At 47.2% G+C, this 23456-nt stretch overlaps 2 protein-coding genes across 3 annotated transcripts in view; one reads left to right on the top strand and one right to left on the bottom strand.

Moving 5' to 3' along the window:
- The window catches only part of SMU1 (SMU1 DNA replication regulator and spliceosomal factor), a 49139-nt gene extending 40435 nt beyond the window's left edge, over positions 1 to 8704 (bottom strand). The window contains exons 1-4 of one of the 2 annotated variants that reach the window (XM_074994477.1): positions 8531 to 8604; positions 6996 to 7206; positions 6107 to 6259; positions 4963 to 5073 (exon numbers count right to left, since the gene is read on the bottom strand). In XM_074994477.1, coding sequence (XP_074850578.1) covers positions 4963 to 5073; positions 6107 to 6259; positions 6996 to 7206; positions 8531 to 8589 — 534 coding nt within the window. In that variant the 5' untranslated portion in view covers positions 8590 to 8604. Of the gene's footprint in view, positions 1 to 4962; positions 5074 to 6106; positions 6260 to 6995; positions 7207 to 8530 lie in introns of both variants that reach the window. The other variant, XM_074994478.1, reaches the window with a different exon arrangement.
- Positions 8705 to 10268: 1564 nt separating this feature from the next.
- HEMGN (hemogen) overlaps positions 10269 to 23456 on the top strand; it is a 128730-nt gene continuing 115542 nt past the window's right edge. The window contains exon 1 of the mRNA XM_074994486.1: positions 10269 to 10643. Within this exon, the coding sequence (XP_074850587.1) occupies positions 10625 to 10643 (19 nt within the window). The 5' untranslated portion in view covers positions 10269 to 10624. The remainder of the gene's footprint in view (positions 10644 to 23456) is intronic.

Consider the following 23456-nt stretch of genomic DNA (forward strand, 5'->3'; position numbering starts at 1 on the left):
TAGTGGACACTGTCCCACGACAGCTGCGAGTCCCCAAATATCTTTTACGCCCTTGGAGCCCCAAATGCACACAAGCTAGGATGTGGTGCTGCCTGGCAACACGGTCAGCACTGAATGGCACGCACGTCCTTTTATTGGGTTGGGGGCTACCCACATAATGGGACTGAGCATGGGAAAGACCCCAACTGTATGTCACCTGTGGGGAAGGGAGGGAGAGTCAAGCACAAATGTGAACTGCTGAGATGAAGTTTCTTGGTGTCTTATGGAAGCATGACCCCCACAATAGCCTTGTTGCCGTGTAGTGCAGCAGGGTAATAGTTTTTTTTTCTGCACTGCCTGCTGCCAACAAGCATAGAGACAAAATCCTGTAGGGCATATAGATAATGTGTAGATGTGCTCACAGACCCAATAGTAAAGAAAGACATTTCTCAGGCCCTCATACAAACATGAGCCCACAGCCACAGGCTTGCTGCTTCAGCTTTAAAATTCATGGCGTTCCTGTTACCTAATTCCTGCATGCCTGGAGAGCAGCAGCCAGAGCAGAGCAATGAGGGACATTGTTGGTTACATACGGGACACCTCTGGAGGCTAATTAATTCAATTTTAAGATGTGGTGCTTCCACACTGGCCTTTAATACAACTCCTGAATTCAAGCTTGATGCTATACCTGTCAGGTAACAATGATACTGTAATCCTAATATTAGTGCTCCCTAAATCAAGCTAATGGTATTGAAAGTGAAGACAGTCATGTGGTAATATCGAGCTAACAGCCTTAAATTTGAATTTGTCTTGTAGTGTAGACATGGCCTCAGCCTTCTCTTTTCCAAACTAAACAAACCCAGTTCTTTCAGTCTTCCCTCACAGGGTTTTCTAGATCTTTAATCATTTTTGTTGCTCTTCTCTGGACCCTCTCCAATGTCTTCACATCTTTCTTGAAATGTGGAACCCAGAACTGGACACAATACACCCACTGAGGCCCAATCAGCACAGAGTAGAGCAGAATAATTACCTCTCAAGTCTCTCTCACAAAACTCCTGTTAATGCATCCCAGAATCATGTTTGGTTTCTTTTGCAACAATGTCACACTGTTAACTCATATTCAGCTTGTGGTCCACTCCGACCCCTAAATCACTTTCTGCAGTACTCCTGGCTAGACAGTCATTTCCCATGTTGTATGTGTGAAACTGATTGTACCTTCCTAAGCAAAGTACTTTGCTGTTATCCTTTTTAAACTAAACCCCGTTTATCTCAGGCCATTTCTTCAGATCTTTTTGAATTATGACTCTAGCCTCCACAGCAAATGCAACCCCTCCCACCATGGTGTCATCTGCAAACTTTACAAGCATACACTCTATGCTATTACCTAAATTGTTGCTGAAGGTATTGAACAAAACCAGTCCCAGAACTGACCCCTGCAGAACCCCACTTCCAGCATGAATGTGAACCCTTAATAAATATTCTCAGAGTATGGATATCCAGCCAGTTATGCACCCAACTTAGAGTAGCCCAATATAGGTTGCATTTCCCCAGTTTATAAACGAAAAGATCAGGCAAGACTGTATCAAAAGCTTTACTAAAATCTAGGTATAGCAGATCTACTGCTTGCCTGTTTTTATCCTACCAAAGAAAGCTGTGAGATTGGTTTGGCATGATTTGTTCTTTACAAATCCATGCTAGCTGCTACTTATCACCTTATTACTTTCCAGGTCTTTGCAGATAATTCCTTAATTACTTGCTCCATTATCTTTCCTAGGAAAGGAGTTAGGCTGACAGGTCTGCAGTTTCCTTGGTTGTTCTTATTTCCCTTTTTATAGATAGGCACTGTTTACCCTTTTATACTCTCCTGGAATCTGTCCTGACTGGCTTGACTTTTCAAAGATGATAGCTAATGTCTCATATCTCCTCTGTCAACTCCCTGACTACTCTAGGATACATTTCATGATGCCCTGGTTACTCAACGACATTTAACTTTTCTAAGACATTATTAACTTGTTCTTTTCCTATTTTCACTTCTAAGCTCATCCCATTTCTACTAGCAAAACAAAAAAGCAGTCAAGTAGCACTTTAAAGACTAGCTGAGGGTCGTAGTGAAAGTCTGGATTTCTACGTACAATGCTTCCGCAACCGTGCTCAGGCTGACATTATACACAAACAATGCCAAATGAGGCACAATCTCAACTATGCTGAACACTATGCTGTCCACAGTCTCAAAAATAACCCAGACATCATAATCAAACCAGCTGACAAAGGGGGTGCTGTTGTCATCATGAATAAGTCAGACTATGAACAGAAGGCAGCCAGACAACTCTCCAACACCACATTTTACAGACCTCTCTCTGCTGATCCCACTTTGGAATTCCAAAGGAAATTACAACAACTACTTAAGGAACTCCCTGCTGCTACTCAGGACCTTATTCACTCAGACACACCATCAAAGCCCCAGCCTGGATTATTCTATTTTCTTCCCAAAATCCACAAACCTGGAAACCCTGGACACTCTATCATTTCGAGTAGTGGCACCCTTACCACCGGACTACCCAGTTACGTGGACTCCCTCCTCAAACTCTATGCCACCAACGCTCCCAGCTATCTCCAAACATCGGAAAAGTTCCTGATAACGCCAATCCTTGCCACAATGGATGTAGAGGCTCTGTACACTAATATTCCACATAAAGACGGATTACAAGCAATCAGGAATACCATCCCTGATGTCACCAAAGACAATCTGGTATCTGAGCTCTGTAACTTTGTTCTCACCTGCAGTTATTTCCGATTTGGGGACAATTTATACCTCCAGAGTAGTGGAACTGCTATGGGCACCCACATGGCCCCACAATATGCTAATATATTTATGGCTGACCTGGAACAACGATTCCTCAGCTCTCGTCCCCTATTACCCCTCCTCTATTTAATATACATTGATGACATCTTCATGATTTGGACCCATGGTATAGAGACTCTAGAAGAATTCCACAGACACTTTAACAATCAGCACCCCACCATCACTTTATGCCTCGATTACATTTCCTGGACACTACAGTACAAATCATGGATGGCCTGATTGGTACCACACACTGATCACTATACTTACCTACACGCGTCTAGCTTCCATCCTGTACACACAACTAGATCCATTGTTTACACTCAAGCCCTTACGTACAATCATATTTGCTCTGATCCTACTGACAGAGACCAAAAACTAAAAGATCTTTACCAAATTTTCATAAACCTGAATTACCCACCAGGAGAAGTTAAAAAAACAAATTGACAGTGCCAGACAAATACCCAGGGACCACCTACACCAAGATTGGCCCAAAAAATCCAAGAACAGAACACCACTGGTCATCACCTACAGCCCCCAACTCGAACCACTGCAATGAATTATTAAAGACCTACAACCTATCCTTAATCAGGATGCCACACTCCAGAAGGCCCTAGGTGACAGGCCTGTTCTCTCCTACAGACAACCTCCCAACCTTATGAGGATCCTCACTAACAGCCACAGTCTATATCCCAGGAATACCAGTCGTGGAACCTTTCCTTTCAACAAAGCCCGCTGCCAGCTTTGTCCACATATCGTCTCTGGAAATACCATCACTGGACCTAACCAGGTTATTCACAGAATCACGGGCACATTCTCGTGTTCCTCAACTAACATCATATATGCCATCATGCCCAGATGCTTTGTACATTGGACAGACTTCTAACTCCCTTAGACAAAGGGTTAATGGGCACAAAACAGACATAAAAACACTCCAGATCCACAAACCAGTTAATCAATGTTTTAATGGAGTGGGCCATTCTGTTAATGACTTAAGAGTTTGTGTGTTATTGAAGAAAAATTTTTGCACCACTATTCAAAGGGAGACAGCTGAGCTGTCTATTATATTCAAATTCGGCACATTAACACATGGTTTGAACCAGGATGAATTTTCTGAGTCACTACAGGGGCTCACCTGCACACTTCGTTTAATCTAATTCTTGACTCCCCCCCGCCACTCTCTGATTTGCTTACCTTGATAATATTTTTCTGATTTGTCCTCCTTGATTACTGTTTTTGGTTCTTTGTGCCTTAAATATTGAGTCTGTTCTGGTATGGCTATGGTCTGAAGAAGTGGATCTGTCCCACGAAAGCTCACCTAATAAATTATTTTGCTAGTCTTTAAAGTGCTACTTGACTGCTTTTTTGTTTTGATAGTATATAGACTAGCACGGCTCCCTCTGTGTTACATTCCTACTAGCATTCACTATGTAGGCATCCAGTCACAACCAACCTTCTTGGTGAAAACCAAACCAAAGAAGCTGTTAAGCATCTCTGTCATTTCCATATTTTAAGTTACTGACATTGTTTCTCCCTCTTCAGTGGGCCTACCCTGTCCTTGGTCTTCCTTTTACATCTAATACATTTGAACAATGTTTTCTTGTTATTCTTTATGTCTCTAGCTAGATTGAGCTTCTTTTTTTCCTTTCCCTTTCTAATTTTGCCACTGTATACTAATGCTAATTGCTTATATTCATCCTTTGTACTTTGACCTAGTTTCCATTTTTGTATGTCTCCTTTTTAATTTTTAGATCATTTGAGATCAAGTAAAGGTGATCTCTTGCTATACTGCCTATCTTTCTTACACACTGGAATAACTTGCTCTTGGACCCTTTGGAAAAACTGACAACTCTCTTAAATTGTTATTCCTCTTAGTCTGACTTCCCATGAGACCTTACCTAACATATCTCCAAGTTTGTTAAAGCCTGCCTTCTTGAACTCTATTGTCTTTATTTTGCTATTCTCCCTTCCACCATTTCACAGACTCATGAACTCCATCATTTCATGATCACTTTCATCAGAGCTGAGTTTCACTTTCAATTTCTCAAGAGTTCCACCCTATTTGTTAAAATCAAATCTAGAACAGTTCCCCCAGTAGCTAAATTGATATAGCTAGTAAACACATATTCTTCAAAATTTACCTGTCCCAACAACGCCATAAGACGTGATGGAGGTACTACACTGACTTCTCCAGCTAAAGCTTGGGCAATTGCTGCTCTCCGTTTCTCTTTGCTGCTGCCATCTGGATATGCCTAGTAAAAAGTACAAGTAAAATTATTAATTTTCTAGATGAATTTAGTCATAGAACACTGCCATTTTTTCTAACAACACCTGACTGCAGGTTAAATATCTCTAATCCAGACTTCCCTAGTCCAGCACTACCACTGGTCCAGCACTGTTGGTAAACCAGAGGGTGCTCTGGAACTGGAACACTCATGGAAAAATGGGGGGCCAGAAGCATTACTGAAGTAGAAAAGACTAAAGCTCCTGTGGAGCTGCAGGCTTGAGCAGCAGAGAACCTGTGGGTGGGGGGAAATTCAGCACTCTGGGGTTCTGGAGCAGCAGAGCTCTAAGAGGGATCCAAAGCAGAAGCAGCAGAGCTGCCGTGCCCAGAAGGAGCAGCAAAAGAGTCTTGGGGAAGTGGAAGGACATTCAAAGATGCCAGACCAGGGAAGTTCAATGCATACAAGGGTCTGAGGCCACAAGGAGGAAATCATCAAAATAGAACACATGCATTTTGAGTGACCAGAAAAAAATTAGATGCAATAAAGGGATCAAGTTTAGATTTAAACAAACTCCGTCTATTATATAAGTACTTGGTTATCTTATGACTTTTTCATACATGAAGTATTTTCAGATGTATAAGAATGGACAAATATTGTTTCTCACACGTTAAACATGGGAAAGAGGTATAGAGCAGTTGGATGACTTGCCCAAAAATAATACCAGAAGTCTGTCACAGAAATGAAAACTGAACCCTGATCGCCCGAGCCCCAGTCCCATGTTTTAACCATGGTGAATACTGAAAAAGATTAATTCATAAAGAGCATAACAGAAATTGCCAAAAAAACAAAAATCAAAATTTGCAGTATCATAACAGAATAAAAATATTAATGCAGAATTTGAGAGAGGGGAATGGTTTTACATAGGAAAACTAGGAAAGTGTAAAATACTAAATAATTTTTTCATTAAAAACTGTGTAGTGCAAAACTGTTCTGCCAGATACAAATTCTCCAAGCAGTCATAACTGTAACTTTTTAAAAAGATACCACAAATACAACTTACTTCACGAGGATCAAAGTACGACCTAGCCAAGAGATTTTCAAGATGAATGTATCGCTCTGGCTGAGTCTGTTTTAACATGATCATGGGATCAGTTTGCCTCAAGAGAGATCTGGCAGCGCCCAGCTCTCGGAGCTCTATTAATTCCAGAACAACCTGGAGTAACGTAAAGAAACACTGTTAGTATGTACATCATAAAATATGACTCATATATTAATAATTAAACAATGGGACAGTATTTATTACTGCAAAGCCACCACACATCAGAAGTGAGAATGTGATCTACAGAATAAGTTTTTCCCAAATTATTTCTCTTTGCTTTGAATTTCTTAAAATGGATATTTTATACAGTTATGCAAGAAATATTTTCCACCTTAACTTTCTGAGATCACTTTTCCCCACTACTGATGCTGAAGATATGTATGTCAAGTGTCCCAGTCTGAACCTCCTATCCATAATTATACAAGCAGAAGTATTAACTATGTGAGCAGTGCATCATGACTCGGAATTTTCCCTTGTGGTATTCTGATACCTTTGATTTTGTGGTTAAGGGCAGCAGAGTAATATTCACAAATAACACCTCCACATTAGCTGCTGAAAGTGGGCCACAGTCTCCCTGACTGCACTGACCTCCTCAACTCTGGCGTTCTTCCTGACTGGAACTCCCTCCTTTTCACGAGCCTGTATAATTAGACCTGCTTCTGGTATTTCCAGTACATGCATCTGATGAAGTGGGTATTTGCCCACGAAACCTTATGCTCCAAAATATCTGTTAGTCTATAAGGTGCCACAGGATTTCTCACTATTTTTGTGGGGACAGACTAACACAGCTACCTTTCTCATAAATCAGCAATGGGATATATGGCTGATACTGTGTGGGTGACAAATTCACCTGTTCATAGAGGTCAATAAGGGTCTTGTCCGGCAGTTTGAGGGACTGTATGGCCTGCAGCACTGTGTCCCAGTGCCCGCTGTTGATGTCTGCCACAAAGCTCTCAATGCTGTCCACAGTGTTGAGGGACACAGTTGTCTCCTCCTGAAGAGTGGCCAATGCACGATGAAGGCTGTTCTCCTTCAGATACTGCATAATGAGCCGGATAACACTGGAGGGAAAGGAGGAAAGACAGGAAAGGGATCGAAATGGATCAGTTCAAACGCCAGCCCCTAGCTTGGTATCCTTCAGCAACAGGACTAAAATACCCCACCTCCCAGCAACACACCACAGTCAACCTTCCCTACCCAGTAACCTCCTGTACACCCCACCCCACCCTCAGCAACAGGCCTAGGATCACAATCATCCTCCAGTAAAAGTCCCAGGGTCACTCTCCCTCACTCCAGTATGCCCCCATCAGTAACATTCCCAAGGTCACCCTCCCCAGCTCAGTATAACTTTGCATAACTAGCACAGGGGTCAACCTGCTCCAGACCAGATACACCTAGAGTTGCCAGGCATCTGGTATTAAACCCGGCAATCTGGTTTTTGGGCTCTCTGTCCGCTTAAAAAAAAAAAAAAAAAAAAAAAACCCACAAAAACAAAGACTACCAGACACACAAATGTCCAGTATTTTAATTTTACAGTAATCCCTTGCTTTACACAGCTACACAATATGAAAAACTTGCTTTAACATGAGTTTCACACAATGTGAAGCTGTGGGGCTCTCAGGCAGCCAGGCAGGCTAAAACCCCTCTCCCCCAGCTTCCCACAGCAGCGCCCCTTGACAGTTGTGCCAGTTCACCCCCGTTAAAACCCCACCAGCTCCATCTCCTCCAACTCCCCTGCGGGCCCCAGCTCACCCAGGCGCACCTGCCCCAGTAGGGGACCCCAGCCGCACGCCGGGGGGCTCGCCCCCAACCCCCGTGCGGTCCCAGCTCAGCGTACCGCAGCTCCAAACTCCCCGCGCCGCTCAAGCACTTCACCCCATTGCACCCCCATTCAACCTCTCCCCCAAGCTATCCCTCCCACTCGCGCGGGGCTCCGGCTTCAACCCACACGCTGCTCCAAATCCCTTCCACTCAACCACGCTGCTCCAGTGTACCCCGTTCAACTTCCCCAGCCGGCTCACCCCCCAGCGCGCGGGGCTCCAGCTGTCCGCCACCACCGGCGTGCGCAGGGGCTCTAACTCCCCTGCCAGCTCAATACACCCTCACCCCAGTTCACCCCACCCCTCCGCCCGGCTCAACTCCCCCCGCCGTCCTCCGCTCACCGCCAGGCACGCGCTCGGCTCCCAGGCCCGCCTCGCGTGCGGCTCCGACTGTCAGCCGTTGGAAGCGCCTGAGGCTCTACGCCCCCCAGCTAACCGCCCCCCGGTTCACCTCGTTCAAACGCCCCCCGCCCCCCGCTGCTTGTGCCCGGTATTTTTGTGAAGAACACGTGGCAACCCTAGAGCCGCCCGCCGAGCCCAGAGCCGCCCTCCGCCAGCACGGTACCCCCTCTCCGAGGAGCCGCCACCCCGCACGTACTCCGAGGACTCGATTTCTATCGACATCTTGGACCGCCCAAGACCCCCTCAGCCTCCAGCGATCTGAGCAAAAAGCACTTCCGCCCTCGCGCCCATCCACTTCCGCTAACGCGCCAGGGCGGCTCAGAACGCGGGACGCTCACGTGACCGTCCAAGGCCACGTGAGCCTCTAGGCGAGACAAGGGGCGGGTCTTGCTGCTAGCTGTTGGGGAACGCCGCTTCGGGCGTGCGCTGCGGCCGGCGCCGGGTCCGGCCCGTTAGGGCCTAGCCCTGTAGGGAGTGCCGCCCTGCAGGAGGCTTGCCGCTTGGAAGGCAAGATAACGGGAACGTAGCGTTGTGCGCCGGTGTCCGGTTCAGGGCCTTCTGCCCCGCCCTCCGAGGGGGGCCGAGCAGGAGTGCTGGGGACGGCGCTTTGCCCTCCGAAGGAGCCTAAGAGTGGGACCTGGGCTTGGCGGGACTGACGCTGGTCCATAGGAGTCAGCCGAGCGGAATAGACTAACGCAGAACATGTTATGAGGCGCTACTTTCACTCTTTTGCTGAGGTGCATAAACAAAGAAATGCCACGAGCATCAGCTTGTCTGCCAGGGAACTGCTATGTAGCCCTGTTCCTGCTACCTACAGACTCCTTGAAAGCTTTGCTCTAACCTGTGCTGGTCAGTTGTTTTCAGACTGGATCCCCATTCGAAAGTCCTGTGGCACCTTATAGCCGAACATGCATATGACAAAGTGGGCCTTTGCCCATGAAAGCTATGCTCCAAAAAATCTTTTAGTCGATAATGTGCCACTGGACTTTGTGTTTGTGCAGATACAGACTAACATGGCCACCCTTCTGATACCATTCAGAAAGGAGTTGTCCTAAGAGTCCTTTGAGCACAGAAGTGAATGGAGACCCAAAGAGACCTTGTAGGTTGCCCATTGACACAGTGGGCCAGCCAGTGCAAGAGCTGGGGCTCAGACCTAGGACCCTGACTGTAACAGGTAGACAAATTGCCTTGTAACCAGTGCATCAAGTTCTGGCTTTAAAGCATTCTGATGGCAAAGGGGTATATCAGTTACAGTGCATTACCAGGTTCAGTTTGTTTGCCTGTTGCTTCATTTTTGCTTTTTGTTTTTGACACTTGTTCAGCTCTTGGCTCTGCCTCAGGCAGAGTCAACATGCTGTCCTCTCCTTTTTTCATAATTCTCAAGAGCAGAAGGAGCCTTTCCAATCCACCCAAAAAGAACTCCCCATGTACAGTTGTGTATAAGTAGGCTCTGACCAGTCACTGCATGAACCAACAGCAGAAATGCATGAACCAACAGCAGAGACCTCCCAAATCTCCAGGGAAGCACCCTTCCCCTGACTGGAATATAAACTCAAAACTATACCAAATTGTGGTGTACAGGACACCTTAACAGTGTAAGCTCATAAAGTCTGCCCCTACTTCACCAGGAAGAGGAAATGCAACAGTGCCTTGAGCTAAAATTCGCCAGCATGTCACTCCACTCTCACCGGTTTAGATTAAAACGAAATCTTTTTTTTTAAAGCTAATTCATTTATTTTATAAGTGATAAAATGCAAATAAAAGCAGAAAGGCAAACTAAGCTTAACTACTGGAAAGTTTGGACTTTAACGTTAATGATCACCCTGACTGGTACAAGCAGGATGCAGACTTTTACGTCCTCTCATTTTTTCATAGTTCTCAAGAGCAGAAGAAGCCTTAAAGATGTAAAGGGATACAACTGTGTATGTAAATTCTGAACCTTGTTGGAGCTGTTTTGTTCTGGGTGTGCAATGGGATGTACTTGCACTGGACAAGGTGTTAACACAGTACTTGGAGCAGAGGAAGCCATACTGCTCTCATCCTTCCTGTGCATGCTCTGACTGGAGTACCAGTATAAAATAGAGCTCAGTCAGGGTGGAGCACTGAGAATAGAGGATGCATGTTGCAGGTTCCTGCCCTGGAGCTCCTAGAGCATGGATGTGAGCCACACTGAGTGCTAGGCAGATGCTTGGCTACCAGTGGATGCCCAAGAAGTATTGCAACTGTTGGAATCATCAAAGGCTGAAGACCTTGGATCATGCCACTTGGAAGGCAAGGTAGGAAGTAGGCTGAGGAACTAGCCATTGATATGGTTGTACAACAGAACAGTAAGTTAATGTGAATCCCTACTGAGCCAGAGATGAATACACATGCTGCTAGCACCTGATAGAGCAGGGAGGGCCTGAGTTCCCCAGGCTACTCTCTCCCTGGATGGTGGCTTATTTCCCTCTGGGCATGAGGCCACCCAGCCAGGCTAAGAAGGGCAGCCATATTAACTGATCACTAAGCTTGGGGCAGAGGCAGGCTGCTCTGGTCCTTCTTTGGGCTGTGGGGGAGGGAGGATCACATGGCTCCTGGATCCTCAGATAGCTAGGTGTAACTGCCCACAGCTAGACTTGAACATGGGACCTCTGGAGCTTAGTGCAGTTGCAGCTACAGCTTGGGCTAAAGACCAGATGGCTCTCAGCTGAGGCTGTAGAGGACACCTATTCTTTCTGTGTAAAGTGGTCTAGGTACCACTACATGGGTCAGTTAATTTGGGGCATAAAATTGGGCCATAGGTTTGTGGGTTACAAATGCACCAGTCACTTCTGCCTCAATGGCCGTGTCCACACTAGCCCCAAACTTCGAAATGGCCACGCAAATGGCCATTTCGAAGTTTACTAATGAAATGCTGAAATGCATATTCAGCGTTTCATTAGCATGCGGGCAGCCGCGGCACTTCAAAATTGATGCGCCTCGCCGCCGCGCGGCTCGTCCTGACGGGGCTCCTTTTCGAAAGGACCCCACCTACTTCAAAGTCCTCTTATTCCCATGAGCTGATGGGAATAAGGGGACTTAGAAGTAGGCAGCGTCCTTTTGAAAAGGAGCCCGGTCAGGACGAGCCGCGCGGCGGCGAGGCGCGTCAATTTCGAAGTGCTGCGGCCGCCCGCATGCTAATGAAGCACTGAATATGCATTTCAGCGCTTCATTAGTAAACTTCAAAATGGCCATTTGCGTGGCCATTTCGAAGTTTGGGGCTAGTGTAGACGTAGCCAATATGTTGTAAATTTCAGTTCCTTAGAAAACATAGGGGAAGAGAAGTTTTTCTGTCTTCCTTACCAACACTTGCTCTGTGGCAGTGCTTCATTTAGGTGGCCTGGGCCCAGTTGTTTCTGGAGTCTTAGTATTGCATGAATTTCTCTGGGAGGTTTGCTGCAAAGCAGCATGAGGCACTTCTCTCCCTTGCTGAGTGCACTGTGTGTGTAGTAGTCTAAGGCTGCAGCTTGAGAACAAGAGACTAAATTACTCTGAAAGTTGGGTGCCTCCCATTGTGCACAGGAATGTGTTGTGCTACTGTGCTGGAGCTAGCTAGCTCCCCAGTACTCTAGTCTATAACTGTGTTGATGGAAAAATTCACATACTTTCCTGGTGTTATTTGATGAGAGAGGATGCCAAAATGTAATATTTTTCTATCATACTGGTTCTAGTGACAATGTCAACTTTAAGTGTAGTGAATTAAAAAATCAAGTTGACATTAAGTATACACTCACTTCACCTGACACACACACATCCCTGCCGATATTTATAGTTTTACAATCACAGTTTTGAGTTTTATCATTGCTTTTCCCTCCTCCTTTTGCTGTATGAAAGGCCCACACAGGTGAGGAAAACTAATGGACTTATAAAGGAGAAATAGACAATCTAGTTTTAAAGAAAAGTGCTCTTCAGCGTGTGGAAAAGAAGCTAAAGCCAGGGGAGAGACCTCTTTTCTCTATTCTTCTAAAAGTTGTCAACAGCAGAACAGGTAGAGGATAGCCAAGGTAATGCTACAACTTTGGAACAAGGAATATTTGGATTCTAATGCACAACCCAGACAGTGAGTGACCTGAAAGACACTCCACGTGAAGCTTGCCAGAAACCAACAGGCAACTGTCATCAGCACTTATGCACCAACTCCAGACGCAGAAGATGATGTGAAGGAGAAGTTCTACACCCAACTGGACACAGTCCTAAAAGACATCCCCAAAGGAAACAAGATTATTCTCTTGGGGGATTTCAGTGCCAGGGTCAGAAGAAATGCAGATCGCTAGCAGACTATCACTGGGAAAGGAGTCAGCAAGAGCAGCTCCAGTGGAGTGCTCCTCCTCACAAAGTGTGCGGAACACGAGCTCATCACCACAAACACCCTGTTCTGCCAGAGAAACAAATTAAAGACCTCATGGCAACATCCTCGATCGAAGCACTTACACCTGTCATTGTCCACACGCGTGATCGGCTCAATGTCCTTCTCGCACATGCAGTGATTAGTGGTGATGACTGCCGGAGCGTCACCACCTTATTTGATCCACAATGGAGAATAGAATTGGCACCAAATGAAGAAGTCAGAGGAAACAGATCCAATGAAAGATCAATGTGCAAGGCTTGAAGGATCCCATCAAATGAAGTGACTTCCAGACAGCGCTCCAAAAGAAGCTGCCGACAGTACACCCTGAAAATGTGGACAAACACTGGTGTCAATTAAAAATGCCAACATTGGAGTTTGTGGCGAAACCATTGGCTACCAGACCAGGAAGCATCAGGACTGGTTTGATGAGAGTGATGTAGAAATTGAGCACCTAATTGAGGCGAAAAGGAAAGCCTTTAGGGCCTAGTAAAACTATATCAATTGCACAACGAAGAGAGAAGTACATGCCAAGCCCAAGGCAGAAGTGCAACATAAAACAAGGGCTCTGAAAAAACAGTGGTGGACTGAGAATGTGCAAGAACTCCAGCATCTCAGACATCAACGATACAAGGGTTTTCCTCAATGCTACCAAAGCTATTTATGGACTGAGAAACCACAGAATCAATCCCATGAGATCAAAGGAGGATACCCAACTCTTGAAAGATAATGAAGCCATTGCTTCTTGCTGGAGGGAGCACTATAATGAGCTTTTGAACTGCCCCTCCATCATGGTCCTAGAATTCCTTGACCAAATCCCTCAGCAACTGGTTAGACACAATCTTGCAACAATTCCCACCCTGAGTCAAGTTCAAACTGCTATCAAAGCAATGCGGTGCAACAAGGCAACTGAACTAGATGGAATCCCCACTGAAGTGTTCCACGAAGGTGGGCCCGAGTTCCACAAACAGCTCCACCTCCTGATTCTCAAGATCTGGGTTAGGCAGCAGGGGCCACAAGATTTCAGAGACACATTGATCATCAGTCTTTTCAAGAAGGGTGACAAGATGGACTGTGAAAACTATTGTGGCATCGCCCTCCTGGCAACAATCTTAAAATCGTAGCTCGAATCCTAGCAAACTGATGCCTGTCACTCTCAGAAGAAATTCTCCCAGAATCCCAGTGTGGCTTCTGACCATTCCAAGGAACAGAGGACATGATCTTCGCTGTCCTGCAACTTCAAGAAGAATGTCCTGAATGCAATAAAGCCTTATATATGAGTTTCATCGACCTGAACAAAGCATTCGACTCAGTCAGTTGTAGTGTCCTGTGGACCCTCCTCTCAAAGATCATCTGCCCCAAAATATTCATTAGCATTTTAAGGCTGCTTCACATCAACATGACTGCCACAGTATTGAGCACAGCGGATCCCAAAATGACCCCTTTTGAGATCAAAATGGCAGTCGAGCAAGGCTGCATCATTGCCCCATCATTGTTTTGTGTCTTCATCATCATTACCTTTCACCTTATTGATGGCAAGCTTCAAGATGGTGTGAAGATTATCTATAGAATGAACAGGAAGCGTTTCAATCTCAGGAGGCAGAGGGTTAAGAGCAAAACCTCCAGAACCTTTATTATGGAGCTCCAGTATGCAGATGACAACATAGTTATTGCTCTTTCTCCCACAGCCCATCTTAAGTGCTTTTCGCTGAAGCATACGAGAGTCTCGGACTCATGCTGAACATCAAAAAGACCAAGGTGCTCCACCAACCTTCACTGATGGGACAAGCTCATGTGCCTTCTATTGAAGTCAAAGGACAATGGCTGGAAAAATGTGGAGCACTTTTCATACCTTGAAAGTCATCTTTCCGTTAAGTCAATATTGATGCGGAAATCCAGCATTGTCTGAGCCATGCAAACTCTGCTTTCACCCGCCTGAGATAAAGGGTCTTCAAGAACTGGGACATCCATACCAAGACAAAGCTCCTTGTATACTGTGCAATGGTTGTTCCAGTGCTACTGTATGCATGTGAAACCCGGACAACATACAAGTGTCATTTGAAGGCGCTTGAAAGATATCAAGGCTGCCTCAAGAGGATCCTAAATATCTCTTGGGAGGATAGGTGCAGAAACACTAGCATCCTGGAAGAGTCGAACATGACCAACATTGAAGCCATTATCATTCATCAATAATTTTGTTAGACTGGTCGTGTGGTTCAAATGTCTGATCAGCACCTCCCAAAACAGATTCCGTTTTCCAAATTGGAGGAAGGACAGAGGAGCATTGCGGGCCAGCAGAAGCGATTATAAGGATGTGCTGAAGGCACACATGAAAAAGTGCAGCATCGGCATTGATGCTTGGGAGAATCTTGCCCAAGACAGTCCATAGGGGAGAATGGCAATCCATGAGGGGGTGGCGCAATGTGAGAGGTCCCACCACAGTGCAGACGTGCAGAGGGAGAGAAGAAGGAAAGAGTATCAAAAACTGCCCTGCGCCCTTCCAACAGCCAGTAACACCTGCTTTTTCAGTGATAAGATCTGCAGCTCCATAATTGGGCTGATCAGCCATCAATGGACTTACAGGTAGGAGGGTGACATGAAGACGTCCTACTCGTTATTGAGTGACCACCAAGAGAGAGAAAGAAGAAAGAAAGAGAGATTCTTCTAGCTCCAGTACTCTGTGTAGATTACAAAACGGGCTTGTGAAAACATTTTAGATGTGTCTTTAAGTTATGCTGTCCCGCTACTGCCTGTGTGGTGCTTCAGAAGTATTGGAGCAAATTCAGCAGGAATTTGCACCCTTTTACAGTCTCTTTTGAAGAAGACGAGCATAAGGGCTCTAAAATAGTGCTTTATGGAACACATTCTGTGCAGGAGCATCAGCATTTGTTGGTTATTCTTTCACCTAAGCAATCAACTTGAAAAGCAGTGGAATATTCCCATGCCTCTGAGAATAAAGCCACTATTTCCCTGCCTGATGTCTGAGTTGCCTAGCTCAGTGATGGTGAATTTAGACAATGTCATTTGCAGAAGCCCACTGTATAACAGAAAGGATCGGTCCCAGGGTTTTTCTTTTCAGTTACAGTTATAAAACTGGACCCTTGCTCTTTCTCCCCATGCCATTCTGTGTAGAACAGTTTCTGTAGTAGTAGTAGCGTCCTTCAGTGTACGTAGACTATGGATTGCGCCCTTCGTAGTTCCGTTTGGCATCCTCATTTGCAGCGTCGGCTGTGACTGTGAAGACCCACACGAGAGTGACAGTCTTTGCTGCATCTGTTGCATATGTAATGGGTGTCTGGCAGGTCCTTGCTGTGCTTTCTGTGGGCTCGCTTCTCCTTTGCTAGCTGTCTGATCCTCAACTCACGCTTCTGAAGGCCCTTGTATAGTTCCTGCCTCCATCTGCTGCAATCATCTGCCAGCTCCTCCGAGCTGTCTGGTTTGATGTGTACTTCCCTGAGGTCTCTCTTGCAAACATCTTTGTAGCGCAGCTGGGGGCGTCCGGGAGGCTTTTTGCCAGAGGCTGGCTCGCCATAGAGGATGTCTTTTGGGATCCTTCCATCATTCATCCTGTGGACGTGGCCAAACCAGTGGAGCCGCCGCTGCCTGAGGAGGGTGTGCATAGCTGGGATTCCAGCTTGCTCAAGGACGGTAGTGTTGGACACTCTGTCCTTCCATGATATTCCTAGGATGCGCCTGAGGCAGCGCAAGTGTAAGACGTTCAGCTTCTTTTCCTAGCGGGCGTACAGGGTCCAAGTCTTGCTGCCGTAAAGGAGGGTGCTGAGGATGCAGGCTCTGTAGACTTGCATTTTGGTGTGAGTGTACAGCTTGTTGTTATTCCACACTCTCTCGCTGAGTCTGGACAGAGTTGTGGCTGCTTTACCGATCCTCCTATTTAGCTCAGTCTCCAACGACAGGGTGTCAGTGATGGTGGACCCAAGGTAAACGAACTCGTGGACGACCTCTAACGTATAGTTGTCAATGCTGATTGATGGAGAAACAGCAACGTCCTGAGCAAGTACATCTGTCTTCTTTAGGCTGATGCAGAGCCCAAAGTCCTTGCATGCTTTGGAGAACCGATCCAGCAGCTTCTGAAGCTGGTCTTCTGTGTGTGACACGACAGCAGCGTCATCTGCGAACAGCCTATCTCTGATGAGGACTTCCCGCACCTTAGATTTAGCTTTCAGCCTTGCAAGATTAAACAGTTTCCCATCAGATCTTGTGTGCAAAAAGATGCCCTCTGTTGACGATCCAAAGGCATGTTTAAGGAGGAGTGCGAAGAAGATCCCGAACAGTGTTGGAGCCAGGACGCATCCTTGTTTGACACTGCTCCTGATGCTGAAAGCATCCGATAATGTGCCATCGTATTGGACGGTTCCTCTCATGTCTTCGTGGAAAGACTGGATCATCTTGAGCAACCATAGTGGACATCCTATCTTGTGGAGCAGTTTGAACAGTCCATCCCTGCTGACCAAGTTGAAGGCCGTGGTTAGGTCAATGAAGGCAATATAGAGTGGCTTCCTCTGCTCCCTGCATTTCTCCTGCAGCTGCTTCAGAGAGAAGACCATGTGAATGGTAGATCTCTCTGCGCGGAATCCACACTGTGATTCAGGATACACCCTCTCAGCAATCTTCTGGAGTTTGCCGAGGATGACGCGAGCAAACAGTTTACCAGTGATGCTTAGGAGGGAGATTCCACAGTAATTGTTGCAGTCGCTTCTGTCTCCTTTGTTCTTATACAAGGTTATGATGTTAGTGTCGCGCATGTCCTGTGGAACCTCTCCCTCTCTCCAGCACAGTCACAGTAGCTCATGTAGGGGTTCCAGGAGAGTGTCTGTGGCACACTTGATTACCTCTGGTGGTATACCATCCTCGCCTGGGGCCTTTCCTACTGCAGTGTTGTCGATGGCTTTCTTCAGTTCATCCACAGTTGGTTCCTGGTACAGTTCATCCATTACTGGTAGGAGTTCAACGGCATCGAGGGCTGAGTCGACCACAATGTTCTCGCATGAGTACAGCTCGGAGTAGTGCTCAACCCAGCGCTCCATCTGTTTGGCTTTGTCAGTGATGACATCACCATATTTGGATTTCAGAGGTACCATCTTGTTCTGGGTGGGTCCTAAAGCCTTCTTGATGCTCTCGTACATTTCCCTGAGGTTACCAAAGTCAGCAGTGGTCTGGATGCTGCTGCATAGCTCGAGCCAGTAGTTGTTGGCACAGCGCCTGGCCGTCTGCTGTACTGTTTTGCTGGCTGCTCTGAGCGCTTGCAGGGTATTCTGTCTCGGCGAACGTTTGTACTCCAGGAGTGCAGCGCGGTTTTTTTTGATGGCTGGAATCATCTCATCGAAGTTAGCTTCGAACCAGTCATTTGTGTTTCTAGCTCTTCTTCCAAACACTGACAAAGCCGTGTTGCACATTGTATCCCTCAGATGCTGCCATCTGCATGTCACATCGGCACCCCCAGGGTTGCTGCGCAGATTCTGCTCGAGGGTCGCTCTGAACTTTTCAGCTCTCTCTGAGTTAGCCGTCTTTCTGGCATCGATGCGGGGCCTTCCATTTGGTTTAGAGCGGTGCAGCTTCTTGGAAATCACCTTGAGTTTGGAGTAAGCTAATGAGTGATCTGTATCGCAGTCAGCACTATGATAGCTGCGTGTCAGAAGGACGTTTTTGAGGTTATCACGTCTAGCAATGACCACATCTAGTTGATGCCAGTGTTTTGAGCGTGGGTGTCTCCATGACACTCTGCTGTGGCTTGGTTTGGAAAAATGTGTTTGTGATGCACAGATTGTGGTATGTGCAAAGTTCGAGAAGACGCTGACCATTTTCATTCATTTTCCCCACACCAAAGTGGCCTAAGCAGGAAGGCCACAAGTCATGATCGGCTCCAACTCTCGCATTGAAGTCACCCGTAATATACAGTTGTTCGCAAGCAGATATTTGTGCTATGGCAGCACTAAGCACATCATAAAACCTGTCTTTTACTTCCGGTGTGGTGTACAGGGTTGGGGCGTAAGCGCTGATCAGGTGGACAGGACCAGCGCGAGTTTGAAGTATGACCTGAAGGAGTCTTTCTGATCCACCCATGACTAATTCCACCATTTGTAGAAGGGTGTTTCTAATGGCGAAGCCAACATCATGCTCCCTGGGTTCTTCTTGGGCTTTACCCTGCCAGAAAAAGGTGTAGTCGTTTTCCTTTAGAGATCCCGAATCTGAGAGTCGCGTCTCTTGCAGAGCAGCAGTGTCAACTTGGAGCCTCTTCAGTTCCTCATTGATGACAGTGGTCTTTCGGGTGTCGCTAGTGTCCTGAAGATCTTCAGTCAGACCTGTCAGCATGGTCCGCACATTCCAGCAAGCAAGCTTAAAGCTTTGATGGTTTCCTTTTCTTGTTGATTTTCTTTTTGGTTTGCCTGGTGCTCAGCTTTCAGGTCACTTGTCAGGTTTGGGAACCTTAAGCCTCACGCACCCAGTGAGGCAGGTGACCTGTGGCGGGACAGTACCCTATTGGCTGGGGACTGCCCAGCTTGAGGCGGGCGGTTACTGTCCAGTGAGATGCGACGATCTCTCCCACCGTCGGAGGCGAACCCTGGCGCTCGTTCTCTACGCCAGTCGAGCAAGAGCTTATAACCGGTATGTTACCTCCCTTGTTGGTTCAACGCTGTTAGCAATGCTGGAGTACCTCTCCAGGTGCGAGCTTGGGCGATTATTGGGACCCTGGGCTGCCCAGACACCAGTTCCCGTCTCGGCTTTACTGATATAATCCAAAGGAGAGGATAACCTCTGCGTCTGGTACCAGCTCAGCTGCAGGAGTTGCCGGGTCAATGCCAGAAGTTGGCACAGAACCGCCTTAGGACTCCCCTCCGGATTTTCTGTCAGGGTTTACTCCCTTAGCCTTGCTCCTTTCCAGGATAACCCACAAGGCAGTGGGGCATGGAGAACGTGGGTAGGGTCCCACTACCTCTTGCACCTCCCTGGCACCACATGTCCCCAAAGCTCCCTGGGACGACCACCTCGCCTCCCCAGGACCCTCCTCCCCACCCCTCTGCTTCTCATCAGCTACCATCACCCCCCAGATCCTCCCTCCCTGTCCCCTTTTCCCCCATCCACTCCCATGTCTCCCGACTGCACCACACTGCCCCATATCAGTTCTCGTTGCCCCCAGGTCCCCCTTCCCCTGGCCTCTCCACACCTGGCCACACACTGCTGCAGCCCTACGTCCTTGAGGAAGGCGCCGATCTCGCAGCCCAGCCGCACCCTGGGTCCCAGCCAAAGCCACCAACTCTTCATCTGGCTATGGCTGTCCCTGGAACCCCATAGATCTGGTGCGGCGTGTGCATGCAAGGAGCGCAGGACTGGGCTTGGAAGCCATGCAATCTGAGCCAGCACGCCGCAAGCAGCCTCCATGGGTGCTGCCATCCTCACAGCCGTACCAGACGCCCCCAAACCACTTGCCCACCACTGACATCCCTCAATCTCGCCCCCCCTGCTCCTTGTGCTGCAGCGGGTCCCTCAGCTCCAGCCAGCAGTTGGGGATCATGCTGCCTCTTACACCTGAAGTAGTAACTAGCTCCCTCTAAGCTCCCCCTCTAAACTTCCCTCTCAAAACTCCCTCCTGTTAGCAACCACCCTATTCGCATGCACCCGGTCGCTTGCCCCCTGGTCGCTTGCCAGCAGGGCTTTAGAGCTCTGGTCTACCTGAGAGAGCCCCTCCCTCTGACTACCACTCAGCCAGTCGGCACACAACCTGAGCACATGGCCTTTCAAACAAAGAAACAGACAGCCCAGCACTCCAAACACCAAACAAACAGACAAACCCAGGCCCAGAACCCCCAAACACAGGCACCCACACACTCCAGAGGGCCACTTACCCAAAGTGCGGTAGTTTGCCCCCTCCTTCCCCAGGAGAGCCCCTCTCAAGAGCTCCCTCCTGTTAGCAACCACACTGTTCACATGCACCCGGTCACATGCTCCCCGGTCGCTTGCCCAACAATTTCTGTAAGAGCAGCCTATTGTCTGCAGTATTTAATGGTATTAGCTGTACTGGCCATTAGATGTCACCAATAATTCACCCAACAACTAACTGCTTGTATCAGTTAACAAGCAGTCTTGTGGCACCTTTGAGACTAAAAAATGTATTAGGTAATGAGGTTTTGTGGGAAAAACTCATTTCATCAGGTGAAAATGCAGAGGAAAAACAGAATCCACGGTTTATATAATGGGGGAGGGGAGGTAACTGTCTCTGGTAGAATTAGTTAATGAAGCAAATTAAGAAGGATGTGTCTCATTCTTGCGAATATCAAAGGTGGGGAACAACAAGAAGTCCTGCCCACTTTTCTACACAGCCTGTGTTTTGAGCACGCTGCTGTACACCAGCGAAACATGGACTTTGCGCTCAAAACAAGAGCAGCAGCTCAACACATTCCACATGCGCTGCCTTAGGCGCATACTCGGTATCTCATGGTGGGACAAGGTCCCCAATAGCGCAGCGCTTGAGAGGGCAGGCACAGCCTCCACGTTCACCCTTCTCAAACAGAGGCGTATGCGCTGGCTGGGCCATGTCTCACGCATGACGGATGGCCGAATACCGAAGCACCTCCTCTTCAGCGAACTGGCGTCTGGAAAGAGACTGAAAGGGCGACCTAAATTGAGCTACAAGGACATGTGCAAGCGTGACCTCAGTGCTCTCTCTATCAGTGTGAACACCTGGCATTCGCTCGCCTCAGGCAGGCATGCCTGGAAACAGGGAGTGAAGGAAGCTCTTGTTGTGTATGAAACTACCTTGGTGAAGGAAGCAGAAGACACGAGAGCCCTCAGGAAGATCCGTGCCTGTGATACCAAAGTGACATCTGCCTACTGCTGCTCACAGTGCGGAAGGGACTGCCACTCCCGGATTGGATTGCACAGCCACAGAAGACGCTGCTCAAATCAGTCCAACTGGGGCGCAAACCCATGATCCCTTGGGATTGAAGGATGCCTACTACTATTTAGGCCAAAGTTAAAGTTGTCAGATTTGTAAATGAATACCAATTCAGATGTCTCCCTCTGTAATCTGTAGAAGAATAACCTCCCTGGCCATTCAATAAAGTAAAAGTAGCTAAAGTGTTTTCCTACAGGTGTATTCCAATTCCTGATGTCTTATATATATCCATTAATCCTTTGGCACAGAAACTTGCAGAACTTGGATAAACCGTTCACTTCTCTTAAGTCCTTTAAAGTACTGTTATCCTGAGCCAAGATGAGGCAGGCACACCTCCTGGTGGGTTCATTACTTTATTTGACTAGCTGATAGACCTGATTACAAAAAAAAAGTTTTTGCACTGACAGACTAAATTATAGACTGTGTGGAAGTTTGAAACATGTCTCTACGCTGCTTGGATTCTCAAGGGCAAAGATTTCTAAGTGTAAGCTAGCGATCCTCTGTGTTTAGCCTGGGGCAGCTCTCAGGGGCCTAGAGAGCTTGTTTACTATAGAAGCATTTATTACTGTTTGAAACTTAAATCTCTAACTCATTTATGTGTGTTTACCTGCTTTAAATCTTGTAAATACCTTTTGGTTTCCTTTGCCCAGTTAATACATTTTTGGATTGTTATAGGATTGGCTACAAGTGCATTTGATGAGAGAACTAAAGTGCAATGGACCTGGGATAAGCAACTGGTTCTTTACTACTCAGAGAAACCTGACAATTATTGTGATTTTTGTGTGTGTGTTGGGGGGAGGTGGTTTAAAGAGAGGCCTTCAAGGGGCCTTGCATAAATCAATGTTTCTGGAGTAAGTGTATAGCTTACATAGATCAATGTTTCTCAACCTGGGGGTCCTGGGATAGGTATGGGGGAGGTTGCAAGTGCGGGGCTAGCATGTATGGCAACTGCCTGGGCATCACACACGGTCTCCAGGAGCTCTTTCTATCACTAGAGATAGTAATTAACTGATGCCTAGATGCTGAAAGCTTTACACTTGAGTTGTTTTTAACAACTGTTACCTGCTGGAAGCAGGAGGGCTGGGGAGGCCACCCAGTCTAGCAGCCCTGATGAAGAGGCTGCAGGAAGGCGGGGAGTGTCTAAGGCTGAGGCCGTTTAAGGCTGGTGGGGGGTCCAAGGCTAGGGGCAGTTTGGGGCTGCTGGGGAGGTCTAAGGGTGGGGGCAACTGGGGCTGCGGGAGGGGGTCTAAGACTGGGGGCCATTTGGGGCTGTGGGTCTAAGGCTGGGCGGGTGGTGGTGGTGGCGGCTTGGGGCTATTTTGTGTTCAGCCCCCGAACATTTAAAAAATTGCCATGTGGCCCCCAGTTAAAAAAAAAAAGTTGGATGCCCCTGCCTTATGCATTGCAAAGACTGCTTCCCTGTCTTTGATATTTGTAGTGATCCCAGGCAAGCCACTTCATAGACTCTGGCAGTAATTTTCACCCCCACTTTTCTCTTCCCTCTTTTTGCCTCCCCTTCTCTTTCGTGTAGCTGATTTCTCAGTTTTCATTTTTTTGTTTGTGACTCCCTCCCAGCCCCTCCAGCCTCAAAGTGTGGGTGTTAAGCCAGGGGAAGGAGGGAGCAGTTTGTGGATGAGTCTTTCACCCATCACAACTCAGGTTAAGTATAATAATGCATTAATATAATAACTGGTTGTTTATTATTTTATTTTCCCTTTTTATGGAATAACTATTAATATATAAACATGAGGGGGCACAATTTTATATTCTTGCCTCAGGTGCAAAATTAGCTGGTTACAGCACTGGTTTCTCCTC

Source organism: Carettochelys insculpta, chromosome 5, assembly GCF_033958435.1.
Source record: "Carettochelys insculpta isolate YL-2023 chromosome 5, ASM3395843v1, whole genome shotgun sequence".
Taxonomy (NCBI): Eukaryota; Metazoa; Chordata; order Testudines; family Carettochelyidae; genus Carettochelys; species Carettochelys insculpta.